At 42.6% G+C, this 15,746-nt stretch overlaps 1 protein-coding gene across 1 annotated transcript in view; it reads left to right on the top strand.

The window, feature by feature from the left end:
• The first annotated feature begins 2,313 nt into the window (after positions 1-2,313).
• The window catches only part of LOC146580657 (mitogen-activated protein kinase kinase kinase 11), a 50,235-nt gene continuing 36,802 nt past the window's right edge, over positions 2,314-15,746 (top strand). Inside the window, exon 1 of the mRNA XM_085267419.1 lies at positions 2,314-4,274. Coding sequence (XP_085123545.1) covers positions 3,518-4,274 — 757 coding nt within the window. The 5' untranslated portion in view covers positions 2,314-3,517. The remainder of the gene's footprint in view (positions 4,275-15,746) is intronic.

The following is a 15,746-nucleotide window of genomic DNA, read 5'->3' as shown; positions in this document are numbered from 1 at the left end:
AGAGATGTGATTGTTATCATGGGCTTGCGTTGTGTTCAGAGTATCTGGCACACTTGGCCCTGACTGTTCATCCAGCCCCCTTTCCTCTTCCTCCTGCCTCTATTTTTTTTTTTTTTTAAACAGTCCCCTTTGTCGTGTAAATGCAGCCGCCTCTCTTACCCCCACCTCCAAACACAGCCGACCAAGCAGTGCAGAGCCGGGACCACGAAAACAACTGCATCCTTCCTGCACAAGCGTTGACTCAGCGCACTGTGAGGAGGGAGGGGTTTTGCTCAGTGTGTGTGTATGTGGGGTAAAGAGGGAGGAAGGTGGGATGGGGTGTCGGTAGTTGACTTTAGGAGGTTGGTGTTCAAACAAACGGCAGCCGTGGTGCAGGGAAGGAGGGAGGGGAGGGGAGCCATCAAAGGGCTAACAGAAGGAAGCGTGCTGTTTCCACACAGGAGCCAGCGGGGACAGAGGTGACCCTCTGATTCCCGTCACCTCCCGAGAAGCCACTGACTTACAAACATGGGAAAATATGACCAAGAGGAATTCCCTGACCTTTTCCAAGATAAAGTCTTTTTGTTTTTATGGATAGAATGCACCTTCATCAGTGGGAACACCAGCAGTCAATTACTAAAATATGCTCCAGTCTTTACTGAAGGCTATTTTTAAATAACTCTTAAACATTAGGTGACTACACCACCATGGTGGGCACCCTGTGTGGGTGTTTTCGTCATGTTAAAAAACACAGTTGGGTACGTAGATGGACCAGTCAATCATGAGCTTCATAACTTTATTCTTTTCACCACAACAGATGGATGGTTGTGGATGCCGCCCTCCCACCCTGCTTACTGATACTTAAAATTCCTCTACTTGGGGCAGTAACAAGTCCTCGACCCAGAGTGACTGAAAGCCTTGACCCAAGACTCAGGGGTGCTAATTCTCATTCACGTGCTGCTGTAAACTGTCCAGCACAAACTGGAGTTCATGGTTTGCTGAAGCCAAGAGATCCACATCAGCAGCAGCAGAAACAAGATCCTGAGACCACTGAACCTGACACCTTCCCCTTCTGCCGTTTCTCATGAACACTAGAAATTTTGTCCATAGAAATTATGAACACAATCGGTGACAAAGGACAGCCTGGGAAAGTCCGACACCCAAGAATGGTCTGACTTATTTTCAGCAATGCAAAAAACCTTTCACTGTATACCACCCATAGGACACATGCTGACAGCAGACTGCCACACACATCCTTGAAAAAATATCTGGTACAGTGTTCAGTGACCTAGTACTACACTACATAATGTTCCATGTAATATTGAATTAAATTATAAAATATATTTAAAAAAAAATCAAAATCAAAAATGTTATGTTAAAGAAAGCCAAATTATGAAATGCTATATTTAAGTAGTTCTCACAATTTGAACTTTTCACTGCATAAATCATAATCTTTATTTGGCACTAATGGACTTCCATTGGCTCATCGCCAGGATTACCAAAAATTCTACCATACTGATAACTATACTGCAGCATTTATGAGTTTATTTTTCCCCAGGTGGTTTCAAAATAAAAATCAGATTAAACTGTCCCGTAAGATCAAGACAACATCTGCGGTTAAAAGATGTGTCTCTTCTACCAAGTATCTCAGAATCACATCATTAAATGACTATTATTGTCATTTCGTCAAACCTCATTTTAATGGGACTAGATTAAAAAAAATGTATGCGAAGGCAAAAACTTCCTCTTTGTTGTTGTTTTCTAAGTAGCTGCTTAATTTGGTGAAGTTAGCTAACAAGAAGTTAGCTAATACCGGAACTGCGGAAGTCTTTTAAAATAAAAGTATCAGAACTACAAACTATGTGTTTTTAAAGGAGGCCACAACCCACTTTAACTTTATTCTTTTACCTTTACTCACATGTCATAATAACCATTTCTTATCTCAGGTTACTGCTGCAAAATAGTATCCCGTTCAGACATGGGTACTTTTATTAGGTATATAATATAGACTGACTCGATTGGGGTGATACTTGAAATTACATTACACGGGGCTTCGTACAGGGTTTTCATTGCACTGGAAAGCAAGATTATTAACAACAACAATAATAATAGTAGTAGTAGTAGTAGTTCTAGTAACAGTAAATGTAGATATAAGTTAGTATTATAGCGTATTGTGCTGCATAGCTGGGCAGCTAAACACTTCTAACTTCTAAGTAACTAAGTTATAGAGCAACCACGTAAAGGCGCCCACAAGTTTTATTCTGAAAGTTTCAAGAGAACGCGTTACGCCGCTTCCCGTAACTTGACGACGCTCTGTCATCTGACTCTTTTCCTGTTGGGAGAGAAAAAAAGTTTTGAAACCCCACCCTCTCCACTGACCGTAAGCGCAGACGTAGAAGTGGTTCGACAACCTGGCGAGTGAACTCTGCGTGAGGAAGACAAGTGTGATATGAAGTTATGATGGAGTTGTTTGGATACCGACTGTAAGAACGGGGGACTCGAGCCGGACCAGGCCACGCGCTGAACTCCCACCAGGAACTAACGGGATTTGTTTTTACTGCGTTTCTCTGAGGAAAGTAGAGCCGAGCAGGTTTGGAGAGCTCTTCCTGTTACAAAGTCGGCGGTCCCCAAGTTTGCTTTATGTTATGGTAAAGGCTGGCTATTCGTGTGCTTCCCATAAGACCGTGAGCATGGATACTTTGGCGCAATGGGATGCGGGATTTCCTATGGAAGTGCCGCAAAGTTGCGGTGAGACGCCGTTATTGGAGTTTTGGGCTTAATGCGAACTGGACAGCTCTGAAACTTGTCGTAAAACACTGGTTGGCTGGACTGAATGCTCCTTTCCTGCTATTCTTCTCCGCTTTTCAGCGCTTCCTGCTTGTGGTGGCCACTGCACTTAATGGCTAAAAATACATAAAAACTCAAAATGGACAGTTAAGTGTGGTGGGAACCTTTATTACCAGTTGCAATAGCAGTACCTGGGAGTGTTTCGCAGTAAGCGGAGTAGTTTTCATTCGTCTTCTTACACTTTCCCTCTCTAAAAAAAACAAAACAAAGTCAGGACTCAACAGGTGGCAGTTTTGAATGAGGGGGAAGAAGAGCTAAATTAGCCATAATGAGGTGATTCGAGAGGCCCTTAAATACAGGCCGGTGAAATGATATTGTGCTTAAACCATGTGTTGGGAAACCACACACCACATCACTTGAACAGAGAGAATTTCAGTGGAAGCAGTGCTGTCTTTCTGAGCTTTGAAACACTTAGCCTTAATCAAACAAAAGCAATCTCTAGTGAATCATCCGATGGAGAGACGAGTTTAATGCGATGATGAATAAAAGACACTTGCGCTTCTGTTGTCTTTGACTGCTCTCCTCTAGCCCACTCGTTGGTCCAACTTTTGAACACATTTCATTAGTCCCTGATGAGCCAACAAGAAAGACAGGAAAGGGAGCGAGGCGCAATAAAGTACTCCTTTGTACTTTATTTTCAAACCCTTGGGGTGCTAAATCATATCCAGTCAAAACATCTGCTTGAGGCTCCATGGAGCCACTGAAGAATATATTCAGCCGTGGCCCGCTGTCCAACTGGAAAAATTTGGAACAATCGCAAAAAGGGAACTTCACCAACCCTGTGTGGACAGCCTTATTTGACTATGAGGCATCCTGTAAAGATGAGCTCACCTTACGTAAAGGCGATCTGGTGGAAGTCCTCTCTCTGGACTCGGAGATATCAGGGGATGAGGGCTGGTGGGCGGGAAAGGTCAACAACAAGGTGGGTATCTTCCCATCCAACTACGGCTCCTTCAAGCCGAGTGGATATGGAAAACTTCCGGGCAGTGCCGTGGTGGATGAGCTCGCTCCGGCTGTGGTGGGTGAGTTTGAACCTGAAGAGGTAGATTTCCGGGAGTTGAGCCTGGAGGAGGTCATTGGGGTCGGGGGATTTGGAAAAGTGTATCGTGGTACATGGAGAGGAGAGCTGGTGGCGGTGAAGGCCGCCCGCCAAGACCCGGACGAGGACATCAGTGTGACAGCGCAGAACGTGAGGCAGGAGGCCCGTCTGTTCTCCATGCTCACCCACCCCAACATCATCGCCCTGCAGGGCGTGTGCCTGCAGGAGCCCAACCTGTGCCTCATCATGGAGTACGCCTCAGGTGGGCCGCTGAGCCGTGCTCTGGCGGGCCGTCGAATACCGCCGCACGTCCTGGTCAACTGGGCTGTGCAGATAGCCAGAGGGATGTTGTATCTGCACAGTGAAGCCATCGTCCCTGTCATCCACCGGGATCTCAAGTCCAACAACAGTAAGTCCTTCAAGCCCGCAGCGCAGATCAGCATAGCTTCAGTCTGTCTGTTGGGGTTAGTTCAACGAAATCAAAGGTTTGGATATAATTACAGGGCTTTCTACTTAGGAAAGCCTCATGGCTCTAATGAACATGGCTGTACTGTAAAGCTCCTAAAGGAATCTCTCAGTGTTTACAAAGCCTTTCTAGAACAAAGAGGGCCTTTTAAGCTATCATTCACATTGCCAGATTAGTCCGTCTCTCATTCTGATTCTGTATCATTATTGATAAGAAGATCAGATTTATCTAGGCTTCATGTGACTCCTGGGCTATATAAGGTAGGCCAGACCTATAGGCGGCTGATGCATACCAGGAAAAACTAACATAAAGTGTCTTAGGGTAATGCAGGGCCAGTGTGTGCCAAACCAGTCTGCAGCGCTCCACTGAATGGATTGAACACACCACTCTTCCAAAACATTCTCCGGGGCGCTCTCATTACATCTTTGTATTGATTTGTGGGGGATGTGCACCCGAACCTTGCCAGCAAAATTCCCTCACAGGATAACTCCTGGTCCCTTCACTGCATGGGTCAATTTACTTTTGTTTGTCATCTTTGTGTGCCTGCTTGTGTGTGTTTGCATACTGCTCATAGGACAAGAATACCAAGTTTTTCCAGTGAAAGAATGCAGTGGACGAGTTTTACTTCTCGGCACCGTTATATTTCACACTTTGGACTTTAATGCTGTCCTCTTCTTGCATCAAAGGTCTTGCGTCAGTGTTTTCGGGGCCTCGTGGCAGACACGTAGGGGTTGGACCTTGTAATTAAAGCAACAATGCAGGGAGATGTATCACTGATAAAGCTTTCTGTCTCACCCCCCTCTTCTTCTGTAGAATAAGAAGCTCTTTTCTCAGCATCTAACGGCAGCTTTAACCCAAACAGAGAGCCAGCTGAATTTGTGCAGCAGCTTGCTCTCTGTTATTATCATTCCTGTGACGCAGCATATAATCCCCATCAACTCTGCTGTGGCCTAAAAAAAAAAAACCCTTCCTCTGCTCATCCTTTGTGTTGTTAGAGATCCCGGTCACCAAACTACACCGAGAGAAAAAGATCACCTAGCAACACTTTTTTTAGGGTGTGGCCTTGGATGGGAGCATCCAAAGGGCAATATTCTTGATTCAAGGTTTGCTGATAGCAGTGGATTCAGCACATCCTAAGATATCAATATTTCCATCGTGCCTTTTGTTTCTGTCGGTATCATCAGTGCTCCACAGAATGGCCTCACCCTCACCTATTGCGTATCATCTGCCTTGTCAGGTTATTTCCCAGCTGGAAGTGCATCTGCTGTAACACACACACACAAAAAAAACCAGAGGAGTTATTTTAATGTAGTGTTTGTGTAGGAGACAGGCCAGAGCGAACACAATCCCTCTCTGTGTGCCCGAGAGATCCTATCTCTCTCCTGCCTCTTGTTTTTTAATTCTTCACTGAATCTTTGTCTGTGGCCTGCCTCTACATGTCTCCGTACGACCTTATTCCTGTCGTGCCGCTGAGCAATATCCTGTTGTGGGGAGAGAGAGGGAGGTGGGGTCATTCGAAAAAGACATTCTTTCAGTTCGACAGTAATGTGCATGGCTGGAAGCGCCACTCTGACAGGTTTAACGGACAGGTGCAAAAACACCCCGAGATAAGAGCGCCGGTTAAATAAACCAAAAATCTTAATGGGGCGGTTTCTTTGAAGGTACAGCATGTCCTAAATCATCCACAGTTGCCCTCAGATTGTAGTGTCAGTTCCTCAGAATAGTGGTGCAAGTTCTTCTTTCTATAGCTGCCATTTTGCGCCAGCGCTCTGCAGTCAAACAGGGAGGAATCTGTCAGCGAGGAGGCAAAAAGCCTGCTTCCAAATGTCGCTGTAAGTGACCGAACGCAGGAAAGAACTGAGGCTGAGGTGGGCTGAGGAAAGGATAACTCATTGTACGATGATGTCATGGTAAAGGGGGGGCAAAAGGTTTAATATTGTTAATTGTTAACATTTGTTACAGTGACGGATTATTAATGTGAATAGTCGTTTTCTCTGCAGGGCTTCTAAACAGCAGCTGTATCGCTGTTGTGAATTGTAGGGTGGAAGGTGCTGATTTAACAGAAGCATCAGAGTTCATGGTGGGGCGCTTGGCTCAGAGCCAGAGGCCATAACTGGAATTCCACTGAATGCAAGTGGGGACCGGAGAGTGGAGCAGCATCTCCTGTCTCTCACTCTGGCGTCTGCACGTCCGAAGAGTTTTCACACCTTCTGCACTTTGGTGTTTTAGCATCTTGTGGTTAGGTTTAAGGGCTTTGTATACAAGTCTTTATGAAAAAACCGACATCTTTAGCAATCACTGGCTAATAACCAGCACAGTGGTTCAAAGCCGCAGACATTGCTCTATAGCTAATCCATGCTGCTTATCTACAAACAAGCACCTGTCTCTGTCTCACACCTTCATTGTCTGCTTAAGCTACCAAAAACATCGGCTTGCGGCTTGGATCGGTCACTTAGTCGCACATTAAGCAGCTTAATAACTTAGTTAATGCCAGGATTTGTCGTTTTAGCTGCTAAATGGTGGGTTCCTTATTCTGCATTTCCACTGCTAACATGATCTCTAATTAGAACCATAAGTTTATGTTTGTGTTTGTTGTTCCCCGGCTGCCAGCCTGTACATGTGAACACAGAATAGGAGAAATTTAAGACCTCTATTCATTCTTCTAAGCTTTGTCTTGAAAAACGCCTGCCTATTTAGCCACCAACAACTCAATTAATGATACATTACCGCAACCTGCCCCGTTATAAAACCACTGGTAAGAAAACAGTCAGAGGTGTAACTTTTATCAACAACTTTTTTTTTCCAGAGGAAAACAGGGTAATGACTAAATAAAATTCATGCATTTGCCCCTGGGAAGCAGTAGTACTTTCTTATTTTTACCGTTTACCTTTGGGAAACAGTACAGTTAGCTCTCCTGCTCCCCGTTTCTCTTGGAAAAAAGGAAGAAAAAACCCTGTAAAAATATGTTAATTCTTGAGTGTGTCAGGGTTTCGTAATTTTTGCAATTCTCGGTACAGCGGATGACACTTTTGTCCCATTCAGGTCTCAGTTTATCAGATTATCCATTTGGATAAGGTTTACTTCAGGGTTTATTTCCCTGTTCGCAATGCCTCTCATATCACTGCAGCTTTTATTGCATTTTTTCTGTTTTACTAGACTGTTGAGTTAGAGCCCCATCGAGTTATTGGCAGGTTGATATTATGGGATAATATTGGCTATTTCTTGATTTATCAGTATTTATAATAACCAAATCAAGAAGAGACAGCAGACGGACCTTAACCATGTTATGAGTGTTAACATGGCACCGCACGACTACACCCTTGTGGAACAGAGTGGATGATGGCTAACCGAAAATGTGTGGGTGTGGGCTCATCATTACGAGTGACATCCTTTACGCTGCACATAGAACCTTTTTTTTCCGATTCTATGAAAAATATTGATTCGTTTCAACATTTCTGTGATTAAAATTTCAAAGCAGCAACATATTTTCTTCATCTACAGTAAAACTCAATCTGTTGGCTTTCAAGAAGCTCATTCAAAGTGTCACCCGCGGACTGATATACCAAAGAGTCACCACGCACCATCAAACTGCAGAGGCTTTAGCTGAGTCGGTGAGGAAAGTGTCAAGCTAATCATTTGCTGTGCTAAAACTCACAGTTCCCGTTTTCAGGAAGAAGCCACAGTTGGATCTTTGATCAACATGTTTTTTTTTCCACAAGTGGACAAACCTCTGATACATGTCCTCTACCAGCATGTTTTTCATTCAGGGCCCCCGGTGCCCACACTGCAGCACACTCAAAACATCCTCTGTGTGTGTGCGCGTGGGTGGGTAGCTGGGTGGCTGGGTGTATGGCGTTTACATGCATGTAGTGAAATGCACTCCTGTTAGCACTGCATTTACACATCACCATTCCTCTTTGTGGCTGCAGGGCATATGAGGGCCATTTAGACTTTTTAGTCTGCTTTCCTGATGGTGCAGATAATTTTTAGAGGAGGGAATGAGAGCGCGCGATAAAGTCCAAACATGCACCTGTGTTTTTGTTTTGTTTTTTTTAAAAAAAAGAAAAGAAAAGCTTGCCAGTCAAATATTTTGTTAGCTAAATGCATGCTCGTCACTTCACTATTGGGAATGTGGGAAGAATTTATACTAATTTTGTGGAGCTATTTAATTTCTTGTTGACTTCAGCTCATGAGACTATAGTCACAGATGCCTTCTTGGCTGTAGCGAGTGCCAGACTATCCTAATTTGTGTCAAGGACAGCAGCAGAATGGAGCAGTAGGTGGAACGAGCACGCTACTTCCAGCAAACCTGTCAGTCAGAGCAAACAGCTTGAAACCTATCCCTTGATAAAGCATAATAGCCTCCTAATGGAGCAATTTTAGGACTTGCTGCCAAGGCAAGCTGTAGAAGGGAAAATGTGGTCTTGAGAAAAAAGTAACATCTTGCCATGTGACACTTTAATACATCAGGGCTTTTGCTTATCAAATTAGATTAATGTTAGAGGTAAAGACAGGAACGTGCCTGCACACATTCAGTGCAATCTGTGTGCAAGGCTTCAGTAACATTGTTTATGACTCAAGAAACTGAGACAGCTCACGTATGCACATTTCTCACTGTCCAATAACAAACCTGAGGCAGAGGAAACTGTTAATCAGTGTTATATTTCTACGGACTAATTTCAATGGGGAAATCCCTTCTTGACGTCGGTCTGAACAACTTTTGCAGCGTAATGTAAAAATGTTAAATGCATTTTTCAGAATCTAGTTTTGACAGACTATAAGCGGCCTCTTAGCTAGTGGATCTTCAGATAATTATGCTTAAATGCGATTGACATCTTCTGACTACAAATCCACCATATGACACATTAGTAGTGCAAAGTTTTATTTAATGTTATTTAACAGCGATGTAAAAGCAAAAGAGATGCAGGAGTGCATATACACACCCAGATCCACAAAGCAAGGCCCTACCCTGGTTTAAGTGCGAACCCCTGTACTACAGATAAGTGAATACTTTTGAATCTTCGACTCTTGGTGAAACCACAGAGGAATCTGAGGTGCAGTGGTTTGCACTGTCACTTTGCAGCCTCTCTGTGTGACACTGGCATGTCCTTGCTGCGCCTCGGTGGGTTTCCTGTGGGTGCAAAAACATTTATGTTGTCTTCTGTTGAAATCAGTAATTAGTAGCAGCTTGAGTTGATGTTGATCTGTCATAAATGTTACTTAAATTGTTGCACAAATTCCCTTTTCATCTCACACTCTACATCACTGCTCGACTACACACAGCTGAGCTGAGCCACACATGGTGTAGGGCATGTGTGAACAGAGACGTGCTTCCACAGGCTACATGTTCAATGGGGGAAAAAACGGCAGGACAGTTTCACACAGTTTTAATTTAGGCTGATAATCCCATTGAGCACCTACCTGCTCACCTTGTCTTGCTGCCTTTAGCTGCTCAGTTCCCTGTTTGAAATGCAGAGCAATCTCACTATAATTTCACTGCCAAGCGAGCCTAAATTTTGTGCTTTTTCCAGGTGATTCCTGCTGCTTTCATGTTTGGCAATCCTCTCAGAAAGATGCTGGAGCTCCTAAGAGCCTGTTTCTGAGCTGTTGCCCGTTTCACTAAAGCACTTGATGCACGCTACTTGCATGCAGATCACAAGTGGTACCAGCATCCTGTTTTCCAAAAATACTTTGTCACTTGCAAAATTGCAGATACATTTACATGTTTTACAGTCTTACAGTCTTCCTCATGTTCAAATATTACCACATCTTATAATTACACGCAGAGAAGACCAAATATATCTTCTTTGTTACATCATACATTTTTTTAAATTAAATTAGATTACATTTAGATTAAATTTCACACAAAGCTGTGTCATACCGAATCATGCAGCACTTGCACATGCCTGTATCTAACCCATGCCCTAGTTTACTGACACACAGCACGCTCTCTCATTAAAAAAGAAGCATTTATGTCGAACACAATCAGGACTTGTTTGATGTTTCACTTTCACTTCTAGGTACCTTAAATACCTGTAACGTACGTCGTACTGGTTTTACATTACTTGCTAGCTACTCATTAGTGCTTTTTAGTGTGCAGTCTTCCTTAGTATTGAAAACTAAATCAAATGTTCAGTGGCCAACATGATGGCACCAAGCCTCTACAATTTTATTTCAACCGTTAGTGGTGACCTGTCACTAGATTTAACTTTAACCTGCAGTTCAGTAAAATCAATAATTGATTAAATTCCAAATCTCCACCATGTATTGCTAACGTTGCACAAACTAGTTACTCAGTGATGTTAATAGCATGCTATAATTTGATGCTTCCCTCGGTACACTCCGGTGTGGCAGTGGTTTGACTTTAGATTTTCTGATTGGTCGGTCAGGGAAGCGAACTGGCTTCTTTTGGATGTGTGAGAGTGCAGTAAGTGTTTACCACATATTTACTGCATGTTATTTACAGAGGTGTTGTTTGTGTTTTACGGTCTAGTGAGAAAGAGATGATGGAGAAAGCTAGGGAAAATTTCTGACACTATCAGATGAATGGACTTTGTCACAGCAAAAGACTTGGAGACATTTATCTGATTTTGTCGAGATTTCTCACTTTTAAAGTCTTAAAGTTGAAGTACGTAAAGTCTCACTGCTAGACGTCAGGGTTTTAAAAAACAAAAATACCTTCAGATCCAGGAGTGGAGCCTGCGGCTTAATTTGACTCAACACGGGAAACCTCACCCGGCCCGGACACGGAAAGGATTGACAGATTGATAGGATGGCCATTGTAGGACAAGCAACTCTGGCCACCAATCATCTGTAGCGAGCGTTGGCTGTCAGTCTGCTGTCTCAGCTGTGCCAGGTATCCAGGCCTAATGAATCATTGAAACGCACTTCTGTTTGATGACAATGATACTGAGGTGAGTTGTTGAGGATATTTCTGCTGTTTTTGTCATTGCAGACACAACAGGTAGATGCCTGTGAATTCTCTTCTCCTCTGCTTTGGGCATACTACTTATGTGTTTGGTCTTTAGCTACACACGTGAAATGCGATTAGGTAGAATGGTGATGTCCATCTTGGCCACTGTATTCAAGATGGCGTTGAAACAGGTTAGCTTTGAAAAGCAGCACCCGCTACTATTCTCAGTTTAGAAAAATGCATCAATTTGTTGGAAGACATTCCAACAAACTCAAAAATGGCTGACTGTACCTTTTGATGTTAGTCCTTTGGTTGGTACCATGTTGGTTTTTTGGAGCCAGAAACGACCGTATTTACATACGTGACTGGGGCACCAAGTATTATAAAATGATGTGTACAACCTGCATCCAAAAACTTGATTCTTCATGTCCAGATTATCCACCTGCCGATACGCACTAATTCACAGACTAATAAAATACTAGAACTTCTCTCAGCAGTACTGAAGCACAAACATCATGGACAGGTACATTTCTTATGAAGGCCTAGCCCAGGGGTGGGCAGTTCCAGGCCTCGAGGGCCGGTGTCCTGCAGGTTTTAGATCTCACCTTGGGTCAACACACCTGAATCCAATGATTCATTCGTTACCAGGCCTCTGGAGAACTTCAGGACATGTTGAGGAGCTAATTTAGCCATTTAAATCAGCTGTGTTGGATCAAGGACACATCTAAAACCTGCATGGACACCGGCCCTCGAGGCCTGGAGTTGCCCACCCCTGGCTTAGCCAAACGCAACCTACATACCCAGAATGCCCTGTGTCAGTACAAATGTCAGTCAAAAAGGTCACACAGTTACCTTTAATACTATGACAAGTAACGATACCAGTAACCACAGCCAAATATTTTGGACTTAAGCAGCTGATTATTATTTAACCCTCATTGGCCACATCTGTTTTTCCTAGTTGTTTTTTCCTGGCTCTGCACGGTGAGTAGAAAGACAATTGAAACGGGATCCGTTGTGAATTTGCAAGTCTGATCCATGTATGAGCCCACTGCACACTTTATTGAAGCAGTGTGACACTTCTTGTGCTTTCTTTCTTTGTTCCCTCCCTTGGAGCGTAAGTGGAGCACATTTCAGTGAATACTTCAGTTTTGTTTGTGTTCTTCTTTGTTTACATTTGAAGGTTTATTGAATTTGTACTGAGGATATGTACAGAATGTGTTTATAGCCTGTTTATCTCAGGTATAAAAAAGAACCCTAAAGCTTGACAGAAATAGTGATTTGATTTATAGTGTTTTATGTATATGTATAAAAACACAGGGGAAAAGAATAAATCTCATTTCTCAAAGTCTCTGGGAAATGCATAGAAATGGCAATGAACCATAATCATCTAAAAGTAAAAATGAGAAATGTGTGTGTTATCTGTGATGCTTAGCAAAGCTGTCACATCAGCTTAGTTTCAGTATATTTCAGTATTAAAATACATAGCGTGAAGTAAGTTGCACAGTGTCTGTTTTTAAACTTTACTTAATTACTTGCAGAGTCTAGCACTCAACCCTCTTAACTGCCTTACCGAGAAGAGAAAATTTAGCACATGCTAACTGTTTTTATTCAGCAGACAGAGTAACCTCAGAAGTGAGCAGAAAGTGCCTCGTTTTGAAGGATCCATAAACGTGGCTGCCTCTTCAGTGCCAATTGCTGACTGGCATATCCGAGGGACGCCTGGGGCGTCCTGACTGGGAACGGCGCGGGGGTCACCAGGGGTAGAGCTCAGCTGTGTTGCTGCTGGCTCAGAGTGCGTGTCAGTGGGCGATAAGGCAGAGGGGAGTTTGCTAGGCTAACCCGATGCGCAGTTTAGGCAGATACCTGACTGCTTTGTTTTCCTGTGCTGTTGTTGGAAATAACAGCCTTGCTCAATCCAGTGAGGCTTATAATGAAGAGCAGATTGGATCTGGAGACTCATACATGTGAGGACAGACTTGAGCTGAATTTTTTTTTTTTCTCAAGCTAGAGCAAATACGAATATTTTTTTAGATCAAAGCTTCCAGAAACTGATCATTTCCAGGTTGAATTTTGACCATTTTCTTGTCCTCCGGATGAGATTCAAAATAAATTCATGCCATGTTGGGGCACGGTGTTTCCCAGACTCAGACTTTACTTGGGCAGGGCGCCCAGGTATATTAACGGACTCCTAAATATATCTGATGACCAGGCCACTGTTTACCATATGTGGGCCGCAACATAAAAACAACACACTGCCACTTATACATTTTCTATTTTCTTTACTGTTTAAAACAACCACTTGTCTGCTCTTTCTTTCATTTTCCCCCCACACACACCAGAGAGACTATATGCAAATGTGACATGGCACTCTGTAGAAATCTGTAGACTGCAGTTGCGTGCTAGAAATTGTCAAATTTTTGAATGGAGTCAATTGTGAGTTCACAGATGGTTAGCGCTGACAGCTAATGAAACTACCAAAAGTGATGCAGTCACATTATCTTAGATGTCTCATTTCTTAACACTGTGCTGTCAATCTCTGATACATATCTGGTCACATAACTGCACAAAGCACTTGTTAGGTTGACAGGGTTTGAACAATTAGTTACTGCTAATTTCCTGTAAAAGTAGATAACAGTAACTTTTATTCCTTAACTTTGATGGTACATCCAAATAAATATTGAAAAATATTTTGAAAGACTTAAGGCGCGATTCTGTTCTGATGACGGGCAAAAAGAGGGTCACGAAGATCTGCAGCTCAAAATGACCACCACAAGTAGGCTCTTATTATTTGGGGAGTATTGAGCATTTTATGTAACAACGTAAGATTTTTATCAATGTCCATCCTATCCATTAAATTAAATTTTAATTTATTTCAATGTATTTATTTATACAACACCAAATCACAACCACAGTTGCCTCAAGGCACTTTATATTGTAAGGTAGACCCTACAATAATACATACAGAGAAAAACCCAACAATCATATGACCCCCTTTGAACAAGAATTTTGGCAACAGTGGGAAGGAAAAACGCCCTTTAACAGGACCTTTAACCTCCAGCAGAACCAGGCTCAGTGAGGGGCGGCCATCTGCTGCGACCGGTTGGGGAGAGAGAAGGAAGACATGATAAAAGACATGCTGTGGAAGTGAGCCAGAGATTAATAACAAGTATGATTCAGTGCAGAGAGGTCTGTTTACACATGGTGAGTGAGAAAGGCCTCAGGTCAGGAGCTGATTAGACTAGCTTAGCATACACACTGGAAATTGATTAAAACAGCTAGCCTTGTTCTGACAAAAGCAAAGTACTAGCACTGCTGACTTCCACTAATATCTTATTGTTACTTTGACGGATGTAGAATTGTGCTAAGCTAGGATAACCACATCCTGAGTTCAATTACCTCTTAAAATTAAGTGTTCTGTGTGAGTTATTAGTTATTAAGTATGTTTTCTTTTGTTCTTCTTAGCCCTTCAGTTTTAACTGCCATTAAAACCTTTTTACTAACTATTTTGACTCCTAGTTTAATCTCCTTTTAGTATTTTATGTATAAATGTTGTGCACATAAATAGCTGCAGTCAGAATATTCAGGTTATGATTTGTATGGTGTGGTGGTCTGAATGGTAGCATATGAAATTAGTATGCAGATAGTTTTAGGTGTCTCAATTAAAATGCTGCTCGGTGCATTGTTTCGGCATTTCGTATTTAGTTGTTACTGTATATATCTGCACCATATAACCTCTGTATTCACATGCATTATGCACTACGTACTGTAGGTGCAAAGCAAGACAGACCCACACAATGACTGCACGCCCACGCTTAGTCATGAAGGCTGCAGAGTTATGTCTCTGTGTGTGTAGTCCGAGCAGGATGAGTGAGGGGGGCCAAACAACAGAACTGCAGGGGAGGAAGAGGAAAAAACAGAAAGAAAATAAAAGCAGATACTGGAAGGTCAGAACACACAGGAAGTAGAGATGTTTCCAGCACTCAGCCAGACTGAAATCTGTTGTTGTTTTTTCCCCTTCTCCAGTCTGAAATATAGTTTCAGCTTGTCCTCTTTCTCACCTCACAGATCATAAGATATGTTTGTGGAAGAGAAACCAAATGCATGGGTTAAAACATGTTTATATGATAAAAGAAATTAAGGAATTGAAAGATTAAATTTATAATAATACATAAATGTTGTTTGCTTTTTTTTAATCTAGGCTTGCAGTTCTAAAGAATTCTTATTAGTTGCAGGGTTTCCACTTAAAATATCGTTACCTGTGTTGTCTTTGACCAGCATGATGGAATTCAACATTGCACTCAATTAGTATAGCAGTATCAGTCTGCTATAGTGCTGTTGTGAGGCACTATACAGAGCACTCCCTGTTCCTGTGATCAGAAGGCCTGTTTAGTACCATTTTTACAAGATATAAAATATCATCCCTTTAATGTGTGCAAAAACAAGTCAAGCCCAGGAATGTCTGAGAGCCCTGTGTTAACATCCGATGCGCTCTTACAAGGTCT

Source organism: Mchenga conophoros, linkage group LG3, assembly GCF_057382185.1.
Source record: "Mchenga conophoros isolate Kocher_MC1m ecotype Shallow Benthic linkage group LG3, M_conophoros_male_GT1.1, whole genome shotgun sequence".
NCBI classification, from domain to species: Eukaryota; Metazoa; Chordata; class Actinopteri; order Cichliformes; family Cichlidae; genus Mchenga; species Mchenga conophoros.
The sequence above is the reverse complement of the archived record's forward strand: the minus strand, read 5'-3'. Positions and strand labels throughout refer to the sequence as shown.